The sequence below is a fragment of the Zalophus californianus genome, chromosome 8, assembly GCF_009762305.2.
Source record: "Zalophus californianus isolate mZalCal1 chromosome 8, mZalCal1.pri.v2, whole genome shotgun sequence".
Taxonomy (NCBI): Eukaryota; Metazoa; Chordata; class Mammalia; order Carnivora; family Otariidae; genus Zalophus; species Zalophus californianus.
In genome coordinates, this window is record NC_045602.1 from 26,851,685 (window position 1) to 26,876,915 (window position 25,231).

Genomic DNA, 25,231 nt, shown 5'->3' on the forward strand with positions numbered 1-25,231 from the left:
AGCTGTCTGTTCTGCTTCTTATTTCTGCCTTTATTTATATTCTTACTTGTAAAAATAGAGGTTTACCTCTATAATTAGATTATTAAGGAAGGATAGGTAAGGAAAGTGATGGGAATAAGTCTTGAAGTCTGTTTGGTGCTTGGTAGCAGTTTAATGCACACAGTTGGATGGATGGAAAAAGCTCCTTGTATTTTTGAAAAGGGGTAATTGCCCCTTATGTTCTGCCATTGTGGAGATTATTGGGCTTAAAAGCAGATAGTTCTCTTGTCTACCTTAAGCTTCCTCATAAAAATGTTGAGGTGATACATTATTTAGAATCAGTTTTTCCTCTGACCTATTTCAATATATCACATTTGTCTTTTTTTAAAGTAGATGTCAAATATACAGTTTATTTTTTGATTAAGTAAAATATTTAGAGCTTTAAAACAGATAATTGGTGCCAAAATTTAATATTGGATTGTATAAAGAAATTGAATAGAGTGATAAGGTTTTTCTTTATCTCCTTCCACATTATTAAAATACAATTTTATTAATCATTTCACTTTCAGAATGTATATCCTCAAAAATTTTAAAACTTATCTTGTTCTATAATTCAGTCTTTGTATAACACTGAGTTTTTATGTTTATGGTTCAGGGTCAAAAAGGAAATCCAGTATTCTCTACTTTTACTATTTAAAATAATGTATTCATGTAAGGTACAATTTCTGGTAAGTATGTATGTTAATAAATTGTGATTTTGGTAACCATCTGAAATTACAGAGACTTTGATACTCTATATTGGAGCTATTTTAGAATATAATATGACAGATCAGAGTTTGACCTTTCCTTTGTGACATACTATTTACCTGTAAAAGGTGGGTTTTTTTTTTTTTTTCCTCAGCCCAAGGTTTAGATTTATGTGCTTGAATCTGGTACCTTGTCCAGTGGTATAATTGGAATTGATACATTCATATTTGAAAGTGGTAGCAAATTATTTTGAAATAATATTTTATTTTTTAAAGATTTTATTTATTTATTTCAGAGAGAGAATGAGAGAGAGAAAGCATGAGAGGGAAGAGGGTCAGAGGGAGAAGCAGACTCCCTGCCGAGCAGGGAGCCCGATGTGGGACTCGATCCTGGGACTCCAGGATCATGACCTGAGCCGAAGGCAGTCGCTTAACCAACTGAGCCACCCAGGCGCCCTTGAAATAATATTTTAAGATAAATTAATATAAAGTGACTTAGTTAAGATGAGTAGGTCAGATAATTTGGTAGCACACCTCTTAAATGATGTTTTCAGTGATCAGAGAAAATATTTCTTGAGTTTGGGATGTATTCTGATCATTTGTTGGTGAGAAAAGTGTGCTCATTTAGAATATTCTAAATATGAATTGTTTTTCAGGAAAGTATAGCTTCATGTCACATTAGTATTGTGTTACTTATATAATCAATTTTGGTTAAAATGTTAGTTTTTTAAGTAGCATTTTAAAATCTGAACAAATTATCTAGTCATTTCTCTTGGAACTTAGTAAATTCCAATTTTAAGGGGCACCTGGGTGGCTCAGTCGGTTAAGGAGCTGCCTTTGACTCAGGTTATGAGCCCAGGATGCTGGGGTTGAGCCCCACATCGGGCTCTCTCCTTGATGGGCAGCCTGCTTCTCCCTCTCCACCACTTGTGCTCTCTTATGCTCTTTCTCTCTCTCTCACTCTCTCAAACAAATAAATAAAATCTTTTTTAAAAATTCCGATTTTAGAAAATTAGTCTATATCCATTTTCCACTTTTATCATTTGCCTATAGCTTATTATTTTTGGCAATTTGGGGTGGTGGGATAGGGTAAAGTATCCAGTTCTAGAATCTTCTACTTTATTTAGTTGCCATTATCTCTTCTCCTTTAATCTGAAACATTTCCCAGCTTTTCTTTGTCTTTCATAATATTGACATTTTTACAGAGTACACCATTTATTTCATCAACTCTCTGGCAAGTTGGTATTTAAGTGTGAGAGCAGTGCTAATAATTTCACTTGTGACATTATATTCAAGAAATGGTTTGCTTACATCACTAGCAGATAATATATAGAAATACAGGCATAATGCAATAAGCTCTTTTAAGAGCTATAGTCAATAGTGCACATTTCCTTTCTGTTATATGTTTTTAAATGATAGGCGATCAAGACAAGAAAATACAGAAACATACAGTAGTTTATGCTTCACTTTTCATTGATCTGCCATTAACTATTGAATATGGTTTCTTACTCCCTTCCCACCTCCTTTTTGTCCTTTTTCTTTTCCGGCTCCTAATGTACAAGTTAGGTACTTGAAAATACTTTTTTCAATTACTGGTAAAAATTGATATGAATACCAGATTCTACTCCTTGTTTCTTTCAATAAAGCCTCAGGTTCTCATATTGGAAGGCTTGCATTGTAACAAGCAGGTTAGCAATAAGTCTGTTTTATTTTGGTGGAAGTTTAAAAATTGGCCAAAAATTTTAAGTGATTAACAATATGCTGACCATACTGATAAGCAGTAATTCCACATAGTAATTGATCTTCACTTTTAGCTGTGAACATCTTTGCATCGGAGGTAAAAAAATGAATACTGTCAGTTGCAAAATTATTACCGACATAAAGAGTGCATACTAATTAATTTCTTAGGGGAAAGGACAACCTTTTTTCCATTATTGACCTTCTAACGGTCTGTAACTGAGATACTGATCCTGTTCTTCAGAGAGAGGTATTGGTTATATTTATCATTAAATTTGTTAAATTTATTGTTTTTATTTTTTTTTTTAAGATTTTATTTATTTGACAGGGAGAGACAGCGAGAGAGGGAAGACAAGTAGGGGGAGTGGGAGAGGGAGAAATAGGCTCCCTACTGAGCAGGGAACCCAATTAAATTTGTTAAATTCAGTCAATAAGTAATTCTCAACATTTTTACTTGTAGCATGATAATATCTTTGCATTATTTATCCAGTATGTTAGTTTTAGGTAAATTTGTAAAACTTAAAAATTACTTGATGCTCTTACGAATGTGTATATATCTGGAGCTTTATACAGACTTAGGATTGTTAGGAGAAAATCCTAATATTTCTTTTTTTGTAAATGTTTCAAGAGGAATTTTTTATTATTATTAACATATAATGTATGATTTGTTTCAGAAGTACAGGTCTGTGATTCATCATCTTACACAATACACAGCACTCACCACAACATATACAGACCTCCCCAGTGTCCATCACCCAGCCACCCCATCCCTCCCACTCCCCAACCCCTCCCAGCAACCTTCAGTTTGTTTCCTGAGATTGTCTCTTATGGTTTGTCTCCCTCTCTGGTTTCTTCTTGTTTCATTTTTTTTCAGGAGGAATTTTTAATAACCTGATAGTAGTTTTCCTACCTTTCCTACCTTTTCATATATTGGCCTCTCTCTGTTGGCCCGAAAATGGGTAGAGAAGAAAATGTAAAAGTTTGTCATGAGTGAAAGAATGGAGATGGAGTGTTTGCTTTGGCGGCATCACAGGGGCAGTATAAGTCTTCATATTTAGTCTTCAGATTTGTCAAATGTTACAGCATGTTTCCAGTTACTTAAAATAGATGAGTACGTTTGAAGCTTGTTTTAAATAGTTCTTTTTATGCTAACTAAAATAAAGACATCTGTTAGTGTTCTTATTTGGTTTTGTACATTAGATCAACATGAAATCAGTAACATAACTCGGTGTTGGCGAACTATATGTATCAAACAGTATTATGTATGTATTTTTAAATTTTTCTTCAAAGAACTTAATTCAGTAAGCTAATTTATAAGAGAGTTGTTAGAAAAATTATAAAACAGTAAATTGAAGCCAGAGCTTCAAGGTGGGTAATTCCAACAAATAAGTGAATTAAATATTTTATCTCCAATATCAATTTTCAAAGGAATGATAAAAACCCTTAAAGAGAGCGCGGGGCCGAGTCGAGCCGAGCAGCCGCCCGCGCCGCGTCGGCGGTTTAAGCGCAGTGCGGGGCCGCGGCCGGGGGCGGCGGTAGTGAGACCAGCGCTGCGCTCCAGCCCCCTTTTCCCTCCATGGTTTCTCTCCACTCCCGTGAGTAACTTGGCTCCGGGGGGCTCCGCTCGCCAGCCCGCTCGCCAGCCCGCACGCCGCCAGCCGCCTGGGACCGCGCCGCCGGCCGCTACCGCCAGCAGACCCCTTCCGACGGCCCTCGCTGCGCAGGCCGGGACGCCTCTCCCCCCTCCGCCCCTGCCGCGGAAAGTTAAGTTTGAAGAGGGGGGAAGAGGGAAACATGGACATGAAGAGGAGGATCCACCTGGAGCTGAGGAACCGGACCCCGGCAGCTGTTTGAGAACTTGTCCTGGATAATTGCAAATCAAATGATGGGAAAATTGAGGGCTTAACAGCCGAATTTGTGAACTTAGAGTACCTCAGTTTAATAAATGTAGGCTTGATTTCAGTTTCAAATCTCCCCAAACTACCTAAATTGAAAAAGCTTGAGCTCAGTGACAATAGAATCTTTGGAGGTCTGGACATGTTAGCAGAAAAACTTCCAAATCTTACACATCTAAACTTAAGTGGAAATAAACTGAAAGATATCAGCACCTTGGAACCTTTGAAAAAGTTGGACTATCTGAAAAGCCTGGATCTGTTTAACTGTGAGGTTACTAACCTGAATGACTACGGAGAGAGTGTCTTCAAGCTCCTGCCCCAGCTGACCTACCTGGATGGCTACGGTCGGGAGGATCGGGAAGCCTCTGACTCAGATGCTGAGGTGGATGGTGTGGATGAAGAAGATGAGGAGGACGAGGAGGACGAGGTTGGTGAGGAGGAAGAGTTTGACGACGAAGATGTGGAAGGGGAAGAGGATGAAGACGACGTCAGTGGGGAGGAAGAAGAATTTGGACATGATGGAGAAGTTGATGAAGATGAAGACGATGAGGATGAAGATGAAGAAGAAGAGGAAGAAAGTGGGAAAGGTGAAAAGAGGAAGAGAGAAACAGACGATGAAGGAGAAGATGATTAAGACCCCAAATAACTTGGAAAGAAAGAACTGTTCAGTATTGGTTGGACTGCTCATATGGATTTGGTAGCTGTTGGAAAAAAAAAAAAAAAAGGTAGCTGTGATACAAACCCCAGGACACCCACCCACCCAAAGAGCCAAGAATAGTTCCTGTGACATTCCACCTTCCTCCGTTTAGCCCCTCTTGGAAATTCACCACCAAGCTTGGGGACTTTACCCCAACAAAATTGTAAGCATTGTTAGGTTTTCATGTCAGACTTGCTGTAGCGTGGAGAGCTGTGATTGGGGAGCCGGCCGTCTGTGGCTACCAGTTACACCGAGACTGTAACAGCATTTTTACTTTCTGTACAACAAAGAAGCTTTGTAAATAAAATCTTAACATTTAAAAAAAAAAAAAAAAAAACCCTTAAAGAGAGAAAGTAGTTAGGTAGATAGGAAAATGCTTGTAGAAAGAATATGTTCATTTTAACTTCTGTCTCTCAACATTCTGACTTCTCATAGCCATGTTATTTTGAAAGCTGCCTTGTAAACAAGGATCATTTTTTATTCAATCCATGGTTATTAACATTTATGCTATTCAGTAAGCGTGCTGTTACCCTGCTGTCCACTAGATGGGGATCCTGTTTCATTGCTAGCAATACTTGGTTAAAAAAAAAGTATGAATGTAGAATGTTACTTTAGGGTTCCTCACCCTCACCTTGTCTCTGTACCATTTTGGAAAATGACATACTGTATTTTCACAAAGCAACATCACTGAGCACATTAAATTACTTGCCATTAATTATCATAGTGTTATAAAATCTCTACCATTTTAGGGATGGTTTTATAGCATGGAGGTAAATATAATTTCAGAAAGGGAAATTTGAGTTTTCCTGTTAAGTCCCTGCCAATTTATAGATGAGGAAGGAATAAATGAGAAAACTGAAATTCAGAGAAATTTATTCATTTGCCCAGGTTTAACTGTTTAGCAGTAATATGACCATTATTAAACTCACAAATTAAAAAAAATTTTTTTTAATTTTATTTTTAATTTTATTTTTTTGAGAGAGAGAAAGCAGGTGGGAATTGGGAAGGGGCAGAGACGGAGAATTCCAAGCAGTGGAGCTGATGCATGGCTCCCTCTCAAGACCCTGAGATCATAACCTGAGCCGAAACCAAGGGCCACCCTGGCACCCCACAAATTTTCAAAAATAAATTTTTTTTTAAAATTCCTTTTATTCATTTGAGACACAGAGATAGAGAGAGCAGGAGGAGGGGGAGAGGCAGACGGAGAGGCAGAGGGAGAAGCAGGCTCCCCGCTGACCCAGGAGCGTGATGCGGGGCTCTGTCCCAGGACCCTGGGACCATGACCTGAGCCGAAGGCAGACGCTTAACAACTGAGCCACTCAGGCGCCCCCAAATTTTCAAATTTTAGAGCAAGATAGAAAATGGCTTTTTTCAGTATGGAAAAGAGAAATGAATAAACATGATATGTTAGCAGAAGGTAGAAATGAGAGAAGAAGCACAGGACTTTTTTGTTGGGAGCATTAGAGATTATCTGCCAACTTGTCTAGTTGCCTTAGCTAAATGATGTGTATTAGTGTTAAAGTTTTCTCATTTTCACAGTATTGGTTTGGTAGTTCCATAGCTAGCTAGAGTGGGACAGAACCCATTATTGCAAGCTGTATTACACCATCTGATTTCCCTCACGTTTTATTTTATGTGTTTAGAGTTCTTACTGTATCTTGTCTTTGGTTATACTTTTCAAAAAGTCAGGACTTAAGTTTAATTTCATGAGTATACTATTTGAGAATAAAGTTAATTTTGTTGTTATGGCAAATGTCTTAATTTAAACCTGACCACATTCTTTAAAACCTGAAGTTACTACTAAAAAGTTAATTCACAGTAAGTGTACAATTGGAAGCATACCCATCTTCTCTCCCCAACCACACACCTACCCCTGTACCCATTTTCTGGCCTTAAGGGCAGCAAATTCAGGAGGGTCTAGTGTTCTTTGAGAGATTGGATATTATATTAGTGTTGTGCCATGAAAAGCTAGTGGTTTATCAGTAGAAAATACATAATTTCATCATTTATGAAAACTTATTTTTGCCTATTTTATTGATATACATTGCCTGGGAACAAAGAAATAGAAATTATTGAGCCATTATGACATACAGTACTTAACTTTGTATCTTGACAGTTTTCTTGGTAATGGTTTATTTTAAACTTTTGAGTTTTATTATGTATGTTTCTTTGCACTGTTTTAATACTCTATAAGAAATGGGTTAAAATTTTAAAAGATTCCTCTGCTAAGTAGAGTTGCATGTCATTTGGTTTTTAATCCCAAGCTGTGTTATAATATGGCCCAAATTTTCTTGAAAATTAGCTAAGTACAAAAAAATTTGGACTGCTTGCCTGTATTTAGTGTATTTATTTCTTTATGCGATTTAAAAACAAGATACTATTAGGACGTATCTACCATTTATTTCATTTTTGGTAAAAGAGTACGGGATGCCAAAATTTTGATCATGCTAGTATCCCCTTAGAGTGTCTGAAATTCTCATATTTGTCAAAGGCATCCTATGTGGGAATAAATATCTTTGGTATATAATACATCACTCTATCTGTTAAGTAATTATTCTGATAAATTTTAAAGGGGGGGAAGAGGTTGCTTTAATTAAAATTTAAATGGGTTTCCAATTGAATTTATTTGTACAAGTTTGTGAAGGATAAAATATCTGCAACACGTCAGAGATACCTTCCTTGATTAATCAAAGTAAAGTGATCCTTCCCTTCCTATTAGTTGCCAGTGTACCTAATGCTTATATTTTCACTTCTCACAGTGTAGTCCAGTTATGGTATAAACTTTCTTAATGAAATTCCACCTAACCAACTTGCCAAATTAAACATAATTCTTCAATTCTTCTATAACACCTTGACTATATGTATATTTCTTTGCTCAGTAATTAAATTGAAAACATATTAAAAGTTAGTTTTGTTTCCAAATTTACGCTGCTTGTATTACCATTATATGATTAAATATTACACAAACTAGGTGTTTATATGATAAATAGAGGAATACTTTTTTAAAAAGACCCCATAATAAAGGAATTGGCTAAAACAGTTAATTAGGTTTACATTGAGAAACTATAAAATATTTCAGAGAGAGAGAGAGAGAGAGAGATCCCCAGTAGAATGTCCTTCCAGCTGGGTAGAGCAAGTTGACCCTGACTTGTGTAAAAAACATACATACCTTAATCCTCTGCTGGAAATCTTTGATACTTTGATGTGGATTTTTCTTTCATTCTTCTTGTCTAGTTGCTGCCTTAACTGCCAACTTCAGTCATAGTTCAGCATATCTAGGGTTGACATGAATCCCCAAAATAATTTGTTGGCTAAGGCTTGGTTGAGGAGTATAAATTCAATAAATTAAATAATTGGAAAATTGCAAGGGAGATGAAATATTGTGTATGAATTGTTAGGTGCAGAAGTTATTTTTATCATTGTATTTATATGAAACTCATGTTTCCATTATAAGCACTTACATATGATAGAGTTTGTGCTAATTATATATGAAACTCGGTAGCGTAGCAGTAAAATACCTTCTGTTTATTAATGGACAAATCATTCTTCATGATATGTGCTCACTTAAGATGTCTTTTCAGTGGGGCTCCTGGGTGGCTCAGTTGGTTAAGTGCTTGCCTTCAGCTTAGGCCATGATTCCAGGGTCCTGGCTCCGCATTGGGCTCCTAGCTCAGCAGGAAGCCTGCTTCTCCCTCTCCCTCCCTGCTTGTGTGCGCGTGCACTTGTGCGCGCTCTCTCTCTGCCAAATAAGTAAAACCTTAAAAAAAAAAAAAAAAAAAAAAAGATGTTCTTTCAGTAATTTCATTTGCAAGTATCTTAATTGCAGAGCCATGTTTTATTTTTATTTATTTATTTTTAAGATTTTACTTATTTATTCGAGAGAGGGGCAGGGGCAGAGGGAGAGGCAGAGGGAGAAGCAGACTCCCCTGCTGAACAGGGAGCCCCACGTGGGGCTCCATCCCAGGACCCTGGGATTATGACCCAAGCCAAAGGCAGGTGAGCCACCCAGGTGCCCCTTGTTTTTAAATATGTAATAAAGAATAGTTTTTGGTTTATTTCTTCAGTTATGTTGTAGGATTTAAGAATATTTTGGGTAAAAAAAAAAAATCTTTCTCTCTTACTTTACCCAATGTTTATTTCAGCCTTTTTTTAAAACTGTATTTTGTTCAAGTATAATTTCTACAACTTGATCACGTAGAGAAGGAAATACAGTTTAGTTAGGAAGGATTTTGTAAGAGTCAAATTATCAGCTCAGTACTAAAAAATTGAACTGTCTTTTAAATAAATTAGTTTACCAGTCATATATTTGTTATATGATTATCTTTTAAGATATGCACATTAACCACATTACTTTGTAGGTTTATTAATGGTAAATAATTAGGGATTAAGCTTTAGTATTCAAATACTTGAAAGGATTTATAATTTACAGAGAAATAATTTGAGGATCTCTGATTGCTTTATTTCCATATGATATTTCTATGAAATACAGAATGATTTTATGTTTCAAGTTAGGCAGAGTAAGTGGATAAATTCCTTAATTGAAAAGTAAATATTTGAATAATGAATTTATTTAGTTTTCACATCAGTTTTGAGTTCACTTAAATTCTGTAAACAAAATATTTTATTAGATTGAGTTGAGGTTTTTACACTTCATATGAGCTTCTGTTTTGTTTTTGTTTTTTATTACTGAAATTCAGTAGAGAAAGTCAACACATGAAGATGACTCATCAGGAAAAAAATAGGATGCTTTTTTCACATAGTGTTTATATTCTGTGTAATCTTACAGTTACAGTTGCATACCAAAAAATTATTATAAAGCAGGCATTTCTCTTGGGATATTAAATATAAATCCAGAAGAAGATGTCATTTTGAAAATATTCAGTATTTATTAATGCTGACTAAATATTTTCCTGTATATTTTGGTAATCTTATTTCTCATACTAACTAAATTTCCATAGCCTGTATTAGGTAGATTGTTAGTTGGCTTAAAGGAAACATATATTTAAATGTAATTTAATTGTAAATAATACATATTCAATATGTACATTTAGAATAATGTCTGTGGCATTTTGGCTTTTGTGTCTTGTTTGTTTTTTTAAAGATTTTATTTTTAGTCTCTACACCCAGTTTGGGGCTTGAACTCATCAAGAGTCGCATGCTCCACCAACTGAGCCAGCCAGGCATCCCTTGTGTCTTGTTTATATTACCAAATCTTGTATGTTTTCTGGCAGTAAATCTTTGTTATCCATCTTTAATGCTGCACTTAGAACAAGGCATTTACCCTGGAATGTGTGTCATAATCTTCAGGAAATGTACTTTTTAAAGGATGCGCTTAGAAATCATTCTCGTGAGAGCTGAATTTTGTCCTGAATGCAGCTCCATGGAAAAGACCATCAGAGTGTGGTATAGACATAAAAACAATTAGCAAGAGATGAAGTGCTGTCCCAGTAATGCCCAATATGGCCAAGATAGACTCTTCTTTTTCTTCTTTTCTTGCTGCTTAACGTCTTCTGCTATAGTAATGACAGAAGTACCCATTTTCTTGGTCTAGAAAAAAAAGAAAATTGTGAAACAAATCTCTAGGAAAGGTACCTTTGAACATGTAGAGAAATAGTAAATAAATTATATTTGTTTCGGTATGCATTTCTATTTTAGTTTAACATGATGGAAAATGATAGAAAATGAGTTATTTTAGTAGAACTCCAAATCTTTTATCATTCCAGCAGTTCAACAGAATAATAGGAAATTAATGAAAAGGCAAACATTAGCTTCTACCATTTATATATTCTTTTTTTTTTTTAAAGATTTATTTATTTATCTGACAGACGAGAGAAGGAACACAAGCAGGGGGAGTGGGAGAGGGAGAAGCAGGCTTCCTGTGGAGCAGGGAGCCTCACCTGAGCCGAAGGCAGATGCTTAACCAACTGAGCCACCCAGGCACCCCATTTATATATTATTCTATATTTAGTAGCTATAAATTTATTTTCAAGTTTTTTATGTATATATAAACTGACATATTTAATGTGAATTGCTGTCACTTTGTCTGATATGAATGTATAATCATCACATTTTAGACTAAATAATGAAGTTACTAAATGTCAGGGTTTTAAAATAATTAAGAGATGTGTTCCTTACCCTACATTGCATCAGGAATAAAGTGTTATCAGATATCCTGCTTAGTCTATAATAGTGATGAATGGATCTTTTTGTGGAGAGCTTCTGTTTGTACTCAGAGAAAAAGAAGTGAAGAAAACTTGGACAGGCTTCATATTGAAGATGGCAAATGTTTTCAATTCATCCAGAGGGATGGGTTTTCTCCATTAGTAATCCATGGTATATTTCACTGTAACTATTCCATATAAATTGATAGCTTCTGCCAGTAATAAGCCAAATGGTAAATGTGTTCCATTTTTGTCTTAGAATTATTTTTATACATGCTGAATGGTGCTTCATGGAAAAAATGCTAACGTTTATGATTATTTCTTATGAATTTTCTGTCTGATGAATCTTAAAACTCTTCTGTTTCTTTTATTTGAATATCCTTCTCTCTGTTGAAATAATTTCAAATACAGAAAGTGAGAATTTTATTCTTGTATCTAGTACTACTTTTTTCTTTTTAAGATTTTATTTATTTGAGGGAGAGAGAGCGTGCCAGCATGAGGGGCAGAGGGAGAGCGAGAAGCAGACTTCCACTGAGCAGGGAGCCCCATGCAGGGCCCGATCCCAGGACCCCAGGATCACGACCTGAGCTGAAGGCAGACACTTAACTGACTGAACCACCCAGGCGCCGCTAGTTGCTACTTTTAAATTAGTAAATTATCTTCTGGGAATAATTATAGTATTATCACACGTCTGTATCCTTAGTTGTTGAAAATTCCAAGGTATTTTTCAGGTATTGCATAATTCAGCAACCAGGGAATACCAGAGTATCAGGATGGTAGTGACTTTGCTTGCATAGTAGGAAGCAGTAACACTGAACATGCACTTGGTACTTCCTGAATAAAGAAGGAGCTGTAAGCTACCCTTGCAGATATAGCATTGCATAACAGTGTTGTGCCCCCTGCTCTTTCTTTGTCAGCTGGTCACATTTAATCCTGTAATAACAGTGAAGTGTGCATGTAGAAAGAAGCAAAGTATAAAGACACCTAAGGGTTTTCTGATGCAGCTCTTCAGGGCAAAAAGAGGATTAAAAAATTCAAGATTGAAACAGTTGCTCTGTTTTGTATTCTAACAGGCAGGTTTTCTTCGTTTGTTACATTTATTGACTCCTTTTGTTCACTGAACACCCAGCCATGTTAGTTTAAAAGTACATAACTAAAAAAGAGAACATAAATTAGCTTCTCCTTAGTTTTCCAAATTCTCTCTGGCTGTATTCAGAAATAAATCTTCTTAAAAAAATAAAACAACAGGGATGCCTGGGTGGCTCAGTCGGTTAAGCATCTGCCGTCGGCTCAGGTCATGATCCCAGGGTCCTGGGATCGAGCCCCACATCAGGCTCCTTGCTCCGTGGGGAACCTGCTTCTCCCTCTGCCTGCCACTCCCCCTGCTTGTGCTCTCTCTCTCTCTGACAAATAAATAAATAAAAATCTTTTAAAAAAACACAAATAATGCAAAATTAGATTGGTAACCATGTTGCAGGTTCCAGACAAGTGTTGCTTCACAGACGCGTTAATATCTCTTAGAATTTGACCTTAAAATGAACGCACTTGTTTATGTAACTAGTTGTTAGGAAAAATGCATACATGACAAAACCTTGACATTTTAAGTGCAAAATGCATAAGAAATGATACAGTAATGAAATTTATTTAAAGTTCTTTATAGGGGCGCCTGGGTGGCTCAGATGGTTAAGCATCTGCCTTCGGCTCAGGTCATGATCCTAGGGGTCCTGGAATTGAGCCCCACATCGGGCTCCCTGCTGAGCGGGGAGCCTGCTTCTCCCTCTCCCTCTGCCTGTGCCTGCCATGCCCCCCCCCGCTTGTACTCTCTCTCCCTCTCTCTCTGTCAAAGAAATAAATCTAAAAAAAAATAAAAGTTCTTTATAAATCAGACCCAGAGTTTTATGGCTCACACTGTTCGGGCTATTCTTAGTCTCATTGTCCATTGTTTATTGCCCTGTCTCCGTAGCTTTTGCTTCCATTCCTTTTATGAAGAGAATATATTTTAGTTTCATAATTTAAGATTCCCAGTTGGCCCTTCCTACTGCTAACTTAATTGAATGAAATAAATGCCGTTTGAATAAAAGGAAATACCATGTTTCTTTTACTTAAAAGAGTTGTTTTATTTTCTCTATGCCCATTTATTTTTATATTAAAAAAATTCAGCTGTCAATCATACAGTGCTTGCAAACTTGTCATATCTTTTCCCCCAACTCCTCTTTATTAAGTTTTAGCTTGCCAGGCTGTCCTCAGCATTATTTTTATAATGGACAGATACTTCTCATTTTGTGCTTTTTCCTGTTTTTCTTGATAACCTATAACCATTTACTTTTTGAAAATCAGTGTGTCTTAGATTAGTTATATTCTTGTATAATGTTATCTAAAATACTATAATTTTATGTAGTTTAGTTATTTAATATACTTTATTTTTTTAAAGCAGTTGTAGGTTTACAGAGTTCCCACATACTCCCTCTCTCTTCTACTCCTAGTATCCCGTTACTTACATCTTTAATTAGTGTTACAATTGATGAAATAATAGTGATATATTATTTTTAACTAAAGACAGTAGTTTACATATAATTTCACTCTGTTTTGTACAGTTCTGTGGGTTTTGACAAATGCATAGTGTCATGCATTCCACCATTATAGTATCACACAAAATAGATTCACTGCCCTAAGAAACTCCCTGTGCTCTGCCTATTCATCCCAACCTCCCTCTCACCCTCCTGAAACCTCTAGTAACCACTGATCTTTTTACAGGCTCCAGTTTTTCCTTTTCCAGGATGTCATATAGTTGGAATCATACAGTATATAACCTTTTCAAATTGGCTTCTTTCACTAAGTAGTTTTTTCACTAAGCAGTATGTATTTGAGGTTCCTCCATGTCATTTTGTGGCTTGATAGCTTGGATATTCAATAGTTTACTTACACATTCACCTTTTGAAGGGCATCTTGGTTGTTTCTGGGTTTTGGCAGTTATGAATAAAACTGCTGTAAACCTTCATGCATGGATTTTTGTTACAATTTTTTTTCCATTGATCTATTTGTCTATTCTTTTGCCAATACTACATTATCTTGATATTGTAACTTTATAGTAAGTCTTAAATTCTGGTTGTAGCAGTCCTTTGACTTTTTATTGTCTTGGCTATTCTGAGTATTTTGCCTTTCTGTGTAAATTTTAGAATCGGTTGATATCCACAAAATAACTTACTGGGGTTTTTATTGGGATGATTTGTGCTTTGTTCTGTTTCTCTTTGTATGTTACAGGAAGCAGGTTGGGAAAAATAAAACATTGTGCAGTACTTTATTAAATGAGTTTATAAAATAGTACAAATGGAAATTTTGGGATAACTGGCTGCATGTATATCAATATAAATTCTAATGTTTCAGATATTTAAATGTAGAAATGGAAGCTATTTATAATTTTAATGGAAGAGGGAGGGTTTTTCTGAAGCTTCATTCTTTTGCTGATCCCAAGTTGAAAGAGGCTGTATAAGTTGTCTTCCTTCCCCTGTGCTATAGCCAGCCAGTTGAACTCCCTAGATAAAATCATTATTACTGATTTCTTACATGTTTATAGATGTCCTGTGTGTATTTACGTAATATATGTAACAGGTAAATATGAATACATCTCCTTATCTTTTTTGTTGTTGTTTTGTGTTATATTTTACCCAAATGGCCGTATACCATACAAGTACATTTCTATTCCTTCCTTCTTGCTCCCGCCCTCCCCCTGCCTTACATGCTCTCGAATTTGCTCCAGTGCATCATAAAGCTCATCTTCATTTTTAGGAGCACACAACTGATATTTAGTAATTAAGTCATCTCCATACTGATAAGCACAAATTGATTTCCTTTGATGTTCTAAAGAATGCTGTGGTGACTAATTTTGGTGACCTTGATAATTTTATCTTTAGGATTAATTTTTAGAGTTACTAGAACTGGTGATTGAAATTGTGTGTCAGTTTGTTATTTTGCCAGATTGTAACTTGTCCTCTATAGATGTTAATCAGTAATGTTTGATACCTTCATAAAAGTTTGATACCAATTTCCTTCCTTCCTTTTATCTATCTATACATGCATACAGACATACATAAATTTTACACATATATGCACATTTCTGTACCAATTGTGAGATATGTTGCAGACATTATAGCTTTATTACCCCTAAGAGTTTTAGAATTTATTTCCTAAAAGACAAAGGCAATTTACTACATAACCACATTACAGTAATCAGAATATAGAAAATTAACAGTGATCTAATACAGCCATCTAATCATCTAATTCGCAGATATTCATATTTCATCTGTTTTCTCAATCATGTCCTCTATAGCAAAGAAAAAATTGCTTGTTGTCCAACAAAGAATCTAGGATCACGTGTTACATATGTTCCTCTTTCATTTCCTTTAATCTGGAACATTTCTCAGACTTCTTGCCTTTTCTGACTATGACAACTTAATAAAATCTTTTATCATAGAAAAGCTTGAAATCTGTAAAACTAGTGATTGTAGCATAATGAACCTCCATGAGCTCCATCACTCAGCTTCATCAGTGATTAACACTTGGCTCTGCTTCCATTTATATCTTTATTCTTTTCAAACACACACATATATACACATAGTAGCTTATTTTAAGGCAAATCTAAGACATCATTTTGTGCATGCCATGAGTAACTTAAGCAATGCCTAAAAACACAAAGGAGAAAGTAAAGATAGATTACCTCATGTACCACCCTCCAGAAATAACAAACAGTAGCATTTATTTATTTATTATTATTATTTTTTAAAGATTTCATTTATTTATTTGACAGAGGGAACACAAGCGGGGGAGTGGGAGAGGGAGAAGCAGGCTTCCTGCGGAGCAGGGAGCCCAATGTGCGCCTCGGGGCTTCATCCCAGGACCCTGGGATCATGACCTGGGCGAAGGCAGATGCTTAACGACTGAGCCACCTAGGCGCTCCCAAATAGTAGCATCTACTAATTGTATGTGTATTGCTAGAAGTATGAACAGGTATCTAGATTGGTGATAGAAGATAAAAGTATGGAGATATTTGGAACTTAAACAGCTTAGCCATTTCTACCAAAATGGAGAGAAGAGACAAGGCTAGTGTTGGGACATGAGAGTTTATTAGCTAAGCCCTTACAGCTTTTATGTAGGCTGAAACGAATAGAAATTTTAAGTAGAAATGTTTTTGCCAGTCACAGCTATTGAGCCAAACAGGCAGATGCTTAACCATCTGAGCCACCCAGGCGCCCCTATAAAGAACTTTAAATAAATTTCATTACTGTATCATTTCTTATGCATTTTGCACTTAAAATGTCAAGGTTTTGTCATGTATGCATTTTTCCTAACAACTAGTTACATAAACAAGTGCGTTCATTTTAAGGTCAAATTCTAAGAGATATTAACGTGTCTGTGAAGCAACACTTGTCTGGAACCTGCAACATGGTTACCAATCTAATTTTGCATTATTTGTGTTTTTTTAAAAGATTTTTATTTATTTATTTGTCAGAGAGAGAGAGAGCACAAGCAGGGGGAGTGGCAGGCAGAGGGAGAAGCAGGTTCCCCACGGAGCAAGGAGCCTGATGTGGGGCTCGATCCCAGGACCCTGGGATCATGACCTGAGCCGACGGCAGATGCTTAACCGACTGAGCCACCCAGGCATCCCTGTTGTTTTATTTTTTTAAGAAGATTTATTTCTGAATACAGCCAGAGAGAATTTGGAAAACTAAGGAGAAGCTAATTTATGTTCTCTTTTTTAGTTATGTACTTTTAAACTAACATGGCTGGGTGTTCAGTGAACAAAAGGAGTCAATAAATGTAACAAACGAAGAAAACCTGCCTGTTAGAATACAAAACAGAGCAACTGTTTCAATCTTGAATTTTTTAATCCTCTTTTTGCCCTGAAGAGCTGCATCAGAAAACCCTTAGGTGTCTTTATACTTTGCTTCTTTCTACATGCACACTTCACTGTTATTACAGGATTAAATGTGACCAGCTGACAAAGAAAGAGCAGGGGGCACAACACTGTTATGCAATGCTATATCTGCAAGGGTAGCTTACAGCTCCTTTATTCAGGAAGTACTTTTGTTCTTACCAGAGGATTTCTGCCTTTAGGGATTTCATTAGTCAAAGTATCATTGTAGATTTTTGTTTGTTTCTTTTTTGTTACTTTGTCCTGACAAGCAGTTTGAAAAGGCAAGCATTTGGTCAGTTAATATCTGTAAGATATTTTTCTGCTTTCTACAGAGAGAGCATAGGAGTGGTTACATGAAGCTGGCAATAGGAGGAAAGAGGCAAGGAAAAAGGAAAAATGTTTGGGATGATAGAAATATTCTGTATCTTCATTTGGGCAGTGATTACACAGGAATGTTTATTGTCATAAGTCGTTAAAGGCACATTTGAAATTAGTTCATTTTATTGATTATGCCTTAATAGATTTTAAAACTTATAAATATCTGGAAATGATTTCATGGTTTTCCTTGTGTTACTTACAGAGTTTTTTTTTGTAACAAAGTGACAATTAGAAAATCCTGGCACTTGGGGCCCCTGGCTGGCTCAGTCAGTGGCGTGCGCAACTCTTGGTTTCGGGGTTGTGATTCAGGCTCCACATTGGGTGTAGAGATTACTTAAAAATAAAATCTAAAAAAGAAAAAAGAAGAAAAAAAACCCTGAGAATTAAAATAAAGAGCTCAGTTTTTCATTTTACCATGTGAATGCAGTAGAAAGCTAAATTTGAGACCATGTTTTAAAAATATGTTGAAAAAAATGTTAAGGTTATGAATAATACAGTATTAAAGCTTAAAGGCAACTAGCATTTTTTAGTGTGCTTTAAGGAAACTGTTAGGATGAATTTAAGGCGATATTTTTCCCCATGCATAAAGTACTTTTTCCTCTCTGTGTTAGCAAATCATGCTAGTGCTTTTCTCTGAAATTGTGACTTTTGAGTGGCATTATATTCTAGTGCTTAAGGGTGTAGACTTCAGAGCTGGATCACCTGCTTGTGCATCCTGTCCTCTCCACTTCACTGATTATGCAGCCTTGAGCAAGTTCTTCATCCTTTCTGTGCTTTACGTTACTCATGTGGAAAATGAAGATAGTATTTACCTCATGGAATTGTCAGAATTGAGTAAATTAATAGATGTAAAATGCTTAGAACAGTTCCTGCCAGGCGTGTGTGCTCCCACTGTTATCTGCTCTTACTGTTACCATAATCACTCTTTACATTTGAGACAGTAGTGTTCTCTTTAGAAGTGTCCGGTTTTCTTTGTTTTTAAAGCATCATGATTATTCCCTTAATGTATAAATTTATTTTCTTGTAAAGCAGAAGCAGCAGGAAAATAGTATTAGACTAGAAGTCCAGACTTTTCAGTTCTTATCTAAGTCCTTTTCTGGGTGCTTAGGAAACAAATTTTAGTGCTTTGGTGTTAGTTACCTATAATAAAAGGCATTATTAAAAGTTTTATAGTAATACCAATTAAGTACCACTAATTACTAGTCCTAATTAATATCGCATTTAGATTTATATCTAAATTCATATAAATTTTACGTGAAGCCACCTTTAGAGGGAGATTACTTCTAGAGTTAGTTTCTGGTTTCAGTGATTTATTGATAATGTAATCAGAATCATTTCCTGTATTATTTAGTTGTCTTTCAGTTTTAGAAAGGAAAATGACTACACTGCTTATAATTGCTATTATCCTTTGGGGATTAGTAATCAGTGTACTGTGATTTATACTTTTATTCTTTTTTTGTTAAGATTTTATTTATTTATTTGACAGAGACACAGCGAGAGAGGGAACACAAGCGGGAGGAGTGGGAGGGGGAGAAGCAGGCTTCCCGCTGAGCAGGAGGCAGACTCTCAACAACTGAGTCACCCAGGCACCCCTGTACCTTTATTCTTAAAAATTGATCAGTGAGAAGCTAATGTTATGCCATTTGGAGATGTGTTTTTTCATTTTCTTTAAAATTTCTTTCCTGGGCGCCTGGGTGGCTCATTTGGTTAAGCAACTGCCTTCAGCTCAGGTCATGATCCTGGAGTCCTGCATCGGGCTCCCTGCTCAGCAGTGAGTCTGCTTCTCCCTCGGACCCTCCCCCTTCTCATGCTCTCTCTCTCTCTCTCTCTCTCTCAAATAAATAAAATCTTAAAAAAAAAATAAAAAAATAAAATTTCTTTCCTTTGTCAAATTATTTCTTCATATTCTTTGGATCAAATTATTTATATGTCAGAACATCTTAGGTTTAATTTAACAGGGTTATTGTCTTTTAATAAAAACACAATGTTGCCTTGGGGCGCCTGGGTGGCTCAGTCGGTTAAACATCTGCCTTCGGCTCAGGTCATGGTCCCAGGGTCCTGGGATGGAGCCCCTGCTTCGGGCTCTCTGCCCAGGGGGGAACCTGCTTCTCCCTCTTGCCTCTGCAGCTCCCTCTGCTGTTCCCTTGCTTGTGCGCGCTCTCTCTCTCTCTCTGTCAAAGAAACAAAATCTTAAAAAAAAAAAAACCCACACACAGTGTTGCCTCAATTATTTTGTTTCTGAGGACAAAATTAGTTTTTATTTTTAATCCTGTTGATTATCCTGGCAAAGTGTCTTGTTATGAAACCCTTAATAAGACAGTTTTTGTATATATATAATAAGCTCCTCTCACTTTAATGTTTGGAGTCACTTTAATATGTAGTTTATCATATAATTTATTTTACTGCTTCTCTAATGTGAGATTATATGTTATTAATTACTTACATTATAAAAAGGCATGTTTTGTTGTATTAGGTTTAATTTTTCAAACGGTAGAGTCTTGCAGAGCAGTGGAAGGTGGATTATATGGAAGTAATAATGTAATATGGAGCATAAATTGCATTCATAGAATTCTGTTCAAAAGAATGTTAGGAAAAACACCAAATCCTGAGGAAAGTCTGTAAGTATACATTACTTAATAACGTTGGGAGACTGGGGCACCTGGGAGGTGCTCAGGCAGTTAAGCATTCAATTTCACCTCAGGTCATGATCTCAGGGTTGTGCTGGGCATGGAGCCTGCTTAAGATTCTCACTCTCTCCTGCCCTCCCCCTCTAAAAAATAATAAAACAACATTAGAAAACAAAGATTTTATTTATTCATTTGAGAGAGAGAGCGAGCAAGCGAGCATGAGCAGGGAGGGGGTTGGGGAAAACAGACTTCCAGCTGAGTGGGGAGCTGGATGTGGGGCTTGATCCCAGGACTCCGGGATCATGACCTGACCCAAAGGTAGACACTTAACTGACTTGAGTCACCCAGGAGCCCCTCAAATAAATAAATCTTAAAAAAAAAAAAAAAGTTCAAACTGATGTCTGATAAAAAGTAATTCACCCTAATGTTGCCCCCCCAGCCTTAGTCCTTCTCTCTACATGAAAACGCCATTACTAGTTTATGATTAATATTCTCAGTATTCTATATCTAGCTATACAAGTATACCCAATACATGTATATATCACTGGTTTTGAAATAAACCTGAAGCAAAGTATTCATGCTGTTTTGAATATAGTCTAGAGATTGTTTCTTTAACTCTATGTGGTACCTACAACTCCCAGAGAAAGACCCATCTCTCTGGGTAGAGCCCATATACCCACTTATTTTTCATGGTTTGTATATGTAAACAGAATCTACGGAATTTATCTTTTGAAGATGGCATTATCCAGGAGAACTTTTGGTATGATGGAAACATTCTGTATCTGTGCTGTCCAGAATGGACTCATGTGACTGTTGACCGCCTGAAAAGTGGCTAGTACAATCAAGGAACAGAATTTTTAATTCTTTTATATTTTAATTAAATTTAAATAGCTGTGTGACCAGTGATTACTGTATTGGACAACTCAGGAGGCATCATGGTTTAACGAAAAAGGTCTAGAGTTAGATATACCTCAGTGTCAGTGTTGGTCTTGCTATATTCTATTTAGCTGCTTGTATAATTTACTAAATCTTAGTTTCTCATACACACAGTGGGGCCATAATTCCCTCTCCACAGAGTTACACACACGCAGAAATAAAAATTGTCTTAGAAAAAGGATTAGATGTATATATACCAAAGTGATATGCCTGGGGAAGGAGTCGAGTAGGAAAGAAATGGTCAAAATAGATTGTAGCCTTGGGGTGCTTGGCTGGCTTAGTTGGTAGAATATGCAACTCTTGATCTCTGGGCTGTGAGTTCGAGCCCCACGTTGTGTGTATAGCTTACTTTTAAAAAAAAATTAAAATTTAAAAAAAAATAGACTTATTTATCAGGAATGTTTTATGATTTGTCAAGATAATCAGTGTAAGATGTTACTCATGTATATAACAGTAATGTTTAGAAATTCATCTTTTCCTCTAATATTCCTACATAGTTCCCCAGTCATAAAAAATATATTTGAGTCTCTTTACATAAATGTCATCTTTATGTATTATTTTGCAAACTTTTTCACTCAGATATAGATCTACTATATTCTTTTTAAATGCTACATAGGAAAGACTCATGTGAATGTTATTGTGTATTTAACCCTTTAATTTATTGCCCTTCAGGTGCTTCCAACTTCCAGTATTAAAAACAGTATTATATATTTTTTTATTTTATCTTTTTTTAAGTAGGCTCCATGCCCAACATGGGGCTTGAACTCCGACCCTGAGATTGAATCACATGCTCAAAAATAAAAATCTTTTAAAAAAAAAGAGTCGCATGCTGTATCGAGTGAGCCAGCCAGGTGCCCCTAAAAACAGTATTATATTGTGTTTTATAGGTGTATAGTAACAAGTGATATTGCTAAGTCATAGAATATGGGCATTAAATAATGCCAGATTGGTTATCAGGTTTCATATCTACCTGTTTATATAAGTCTGGCTTTCTCATATCACAAGTATTAATGTCAGGTTTTATGCCTGTTGATTAGTAACTTTGGGGTTTAACGTGTTTTCTGGAAAAGTGGAGTGTACTATGTTATACTATAAAATTATAGTAAGTAGGAATATTAGGTCATGGGTTGGAAAAGAGGCTTTAAACATAACCAAGTATGTATGAAAATTTTATATATGATTAAAATGGAGGGTAAAATTTTAAATACAGCAAGATTGAGCAGTCATACTTTTCTACCCCTGTCCTCTGTATCACTGTTGGAAGGTGTGAAATGAACCCCTACTCCTCCATCACTTCAAACAGCCCTTCCTGTTTGTCAGACCATCACAACTAATTTTAGTAAGTTTTAATCAGTTGCCACATAGGGTTCAAGAATCCTGTGCCTCACCCCCCCATACTCTAATCCCAGCATAGGTCTGTGGGCAGTGAAGCAGTTCTTGCCTCCCTCCAGTAGGTACTCCCCCAATTCTCCTTCCCCTTTTCAATCTTTTGTGTAGCAGTCAGAGTACCTATTAGCATCTGAAAAAATTTTTTACTCATTTTCCTTCTCTTTTCTTCACTGCTGTATTCTCATCCTGTCCAGCAGCACGTTTTCCGTAAATATTTATGGAGTAACTTTATTCAATAACTGGTATTAGAAAAAAGTTGTTAGGGGCACCTGGCTGGCTCAGTTGATAGAGCATGTGATTCTTATCTCAGAGTCATGAGTTCAAACCCCATGTTGGGCATAGAGCTAAAAGAAAAAAAAAGAAAGAAAAAAAGTTGTTAGCTCTTTTCACAAAAGTAAATTACCGTTGTAAAAAACCCACAAAACCTTGAACAAAACAACTTACAAAAGCCTTAGAAGTAGTATATGTTCTTAGAGTAGGTAATTCATTCTCAGATGCATGTAGTTTTATGAAAACATTTCATTTGAACTAATAATTAAAAGTAAACTTTTCTAACAAGTTGATCTATTGAATTATATACCTTTGATAAACGGTGATCATATTTTATTTTACCTAAGCTACCGTGGTTCTGTCATTTCAATTTAATTTTAAAAATAAAATTCCACTTCATTAATAATGAATTTTTGCCGTAAATTATGTGGGCTATTTAGTCATTTTTATGTGTAAAATAACTAGTTACTTAATTTTCTTCCTCTCCCCAACTATTTGCCTTAGTCATTTTTGTCCCCTTGAAGTGCCTATTATACATTGAACGGTGGTGCTTCATAAACATCTACATTAGTTTATTTACCAAGTAATCAGTTAATCTTAAGATCTGAGTAGAGGGGTGCCTGGGTGGCTCAGTCAGTTGAGCATCTGACTCTTGGTTTTAGCTGGGGACATGATCTCTGGGATTGAGACCCACGTCGGGCTCTCACTCAGTGGGGAGTTTGCTTGAGGATTCTCTCCCTCTCCCCCTGCTCACTCAGTCACTCTCTCTTTTTCTCTCAAATAAATGAATCTTAAAAAAAAAAAAAGATCTGAGTAGAAACAGGGCACCTGGGTGGCTCACTCAGTTAAGTGTCTGACTTGATTTCAGCTCAGGTCATGATCTCACGGTCGTGAGATCAAGCTGCATATCAGGCTCCACATTCAATGGGGCGTCTGCTCAAGATTCTCCCTCTGCCCCTTCCCGCTGCTCGCATGTGCGCATTCGCTCTCAAAATAAATAAAATACATCTTTAAAAGAAAAAGATCTGAGTAGAAGTTACATAGCTGTGGACTGACTTTTATATTGAACATGTTCTCATTTTATGCTTTCCCCTTCTTATAGTTCTTGACATGGCGAGACATGTGCCACTCTATCGAGCTCTGCTGGAATTGCTCCGGGCCATTGCTTCCTGTACATCCATGGTGCCCCTACTGTTGCCTCTTTCTACAGAGAATGGTGAAGAGGAAGAAGAACAGTCAGAATGTCAAACTTCTGTTGGTACATTATTAGCCAAAATGAAGACCTGTGTTGATACCTACACCAACCGTTTAAGGTAGTATACTTGGTTCATTTCTCTTCATTGTGCATCTAATTGTCTTTTTTAAATAGCTTTGTGGTTTTTTTTAAATGACATATGTTAATTAAACACACATGCATACAAGCAAGACCTAAAACTACAGAGAAAAAGTATCCACCATATCCTGCACTCAAACATTTATTCACGTTGACTTATCAGACTTCTCCTTGTGTAGTCTTGCAGCTATAGGTATGGAGTTTATCTTAAATTCTGTCATACTGTACCTGTTAAACAGATGGATGCTAGTTTTAGTCAGTATTGGGTCCAAAGACACCTTTTAGTGCTAGTAAATACATCCTGGCAGATGTTGTTCTTAATACTTCCAATTACGCATTGTATGTAAACACTGTTATTGGACATTTGGGTTATTTTCAGTTTATAACCTCATACATACATCTTCTGAGACTTGTAGAAATCACACAGTAGATTCATAGAATTGTTGGGTTTATGGATTACTTCTGTTTTATTGTGATACATGTTATTACACATGCTGTAATCCTTTTTAGAAGTGAGAGGATTCAATATTTGTTGTAGTTATAACAAAGTTAGTATTTATCTTCTTGGTAAATTTAATTCTTTACTTAATTTTTGGCTTAAGTTTATACCTCATTAGATCCAGATGTTAACAAAAACTCTTTAAGAAACGTAGTAAACCTTTTTCTTTCTCTTAGCAGAATCTGTTCAGTGGTTGTCGTTTTATGTAAATTATGATTTTTAAGGCATTTATACTGCCAGTGGAAATTTATTCTTTTGTCAGTGGTCTTTTGAGTCAATTAATGTTCTTTACCATCTTTACAATATATTTGTTCTACCTATTCTCACTTATTTTTTTAAGATACTAAAATTTGAGAAACAGTATACATCAAATGATGGCAGAGAATTGTCACTGAAAGAACAGTTTTTTTCAGGGAGAAATCAGCTGCTGCGATAATCCTGACTCTCTTAGTTTATTGCTCACTATCACTTTAAAAGCTGGTGGCTTACTGCCAGGCAGTTAAGAATTGTAAATTGGATAAGAGATTAAAGAAGAGCCAGTTGGTAGAAATGAAAAGCTGTAGCTTCATACTACTCTTTTACCAGGGAAGGAAAATGTAAAGGTATATAATTTTTGATGGTTAGATTGTTTATGTTGTAGAGAAGAGAACATTATATATGGTCCCATCCTTCA

At 36.0% G+C, this 25,231-nt stretch overlaps 1 protein-coding gene and 1 pseudogene across 10 annotated transcripts in view; both read left to right on the forward strand.

The window, feature by feature from the left end:
- BIRC6 (baculoviral IAP repeat containing 6) overlaps positions 1–25,231 on the forward strand; it is a 229,460-nt gene that overhangs the window by 165,827 nt on the left and 38,402 nt on the right. For all 10 annotated transcript variants that reach the window (XM_027620739.2, XM_027620742.2, XM_027620746.2 and 7 more), the window contains one exon: positions 23,829–24,039. In XM_027620739.2, coding sequence (XP_027476540.2) covers positions 23,829–24,039 — 211 coding nt within the window. The remainder of the gene's footprint in view (positions 1–23,828; positions 24,040–25,231) is intronic.
- On the forward strand, positions 4,103–5,373 carry LOC113937071 (annotated as a pseudogene).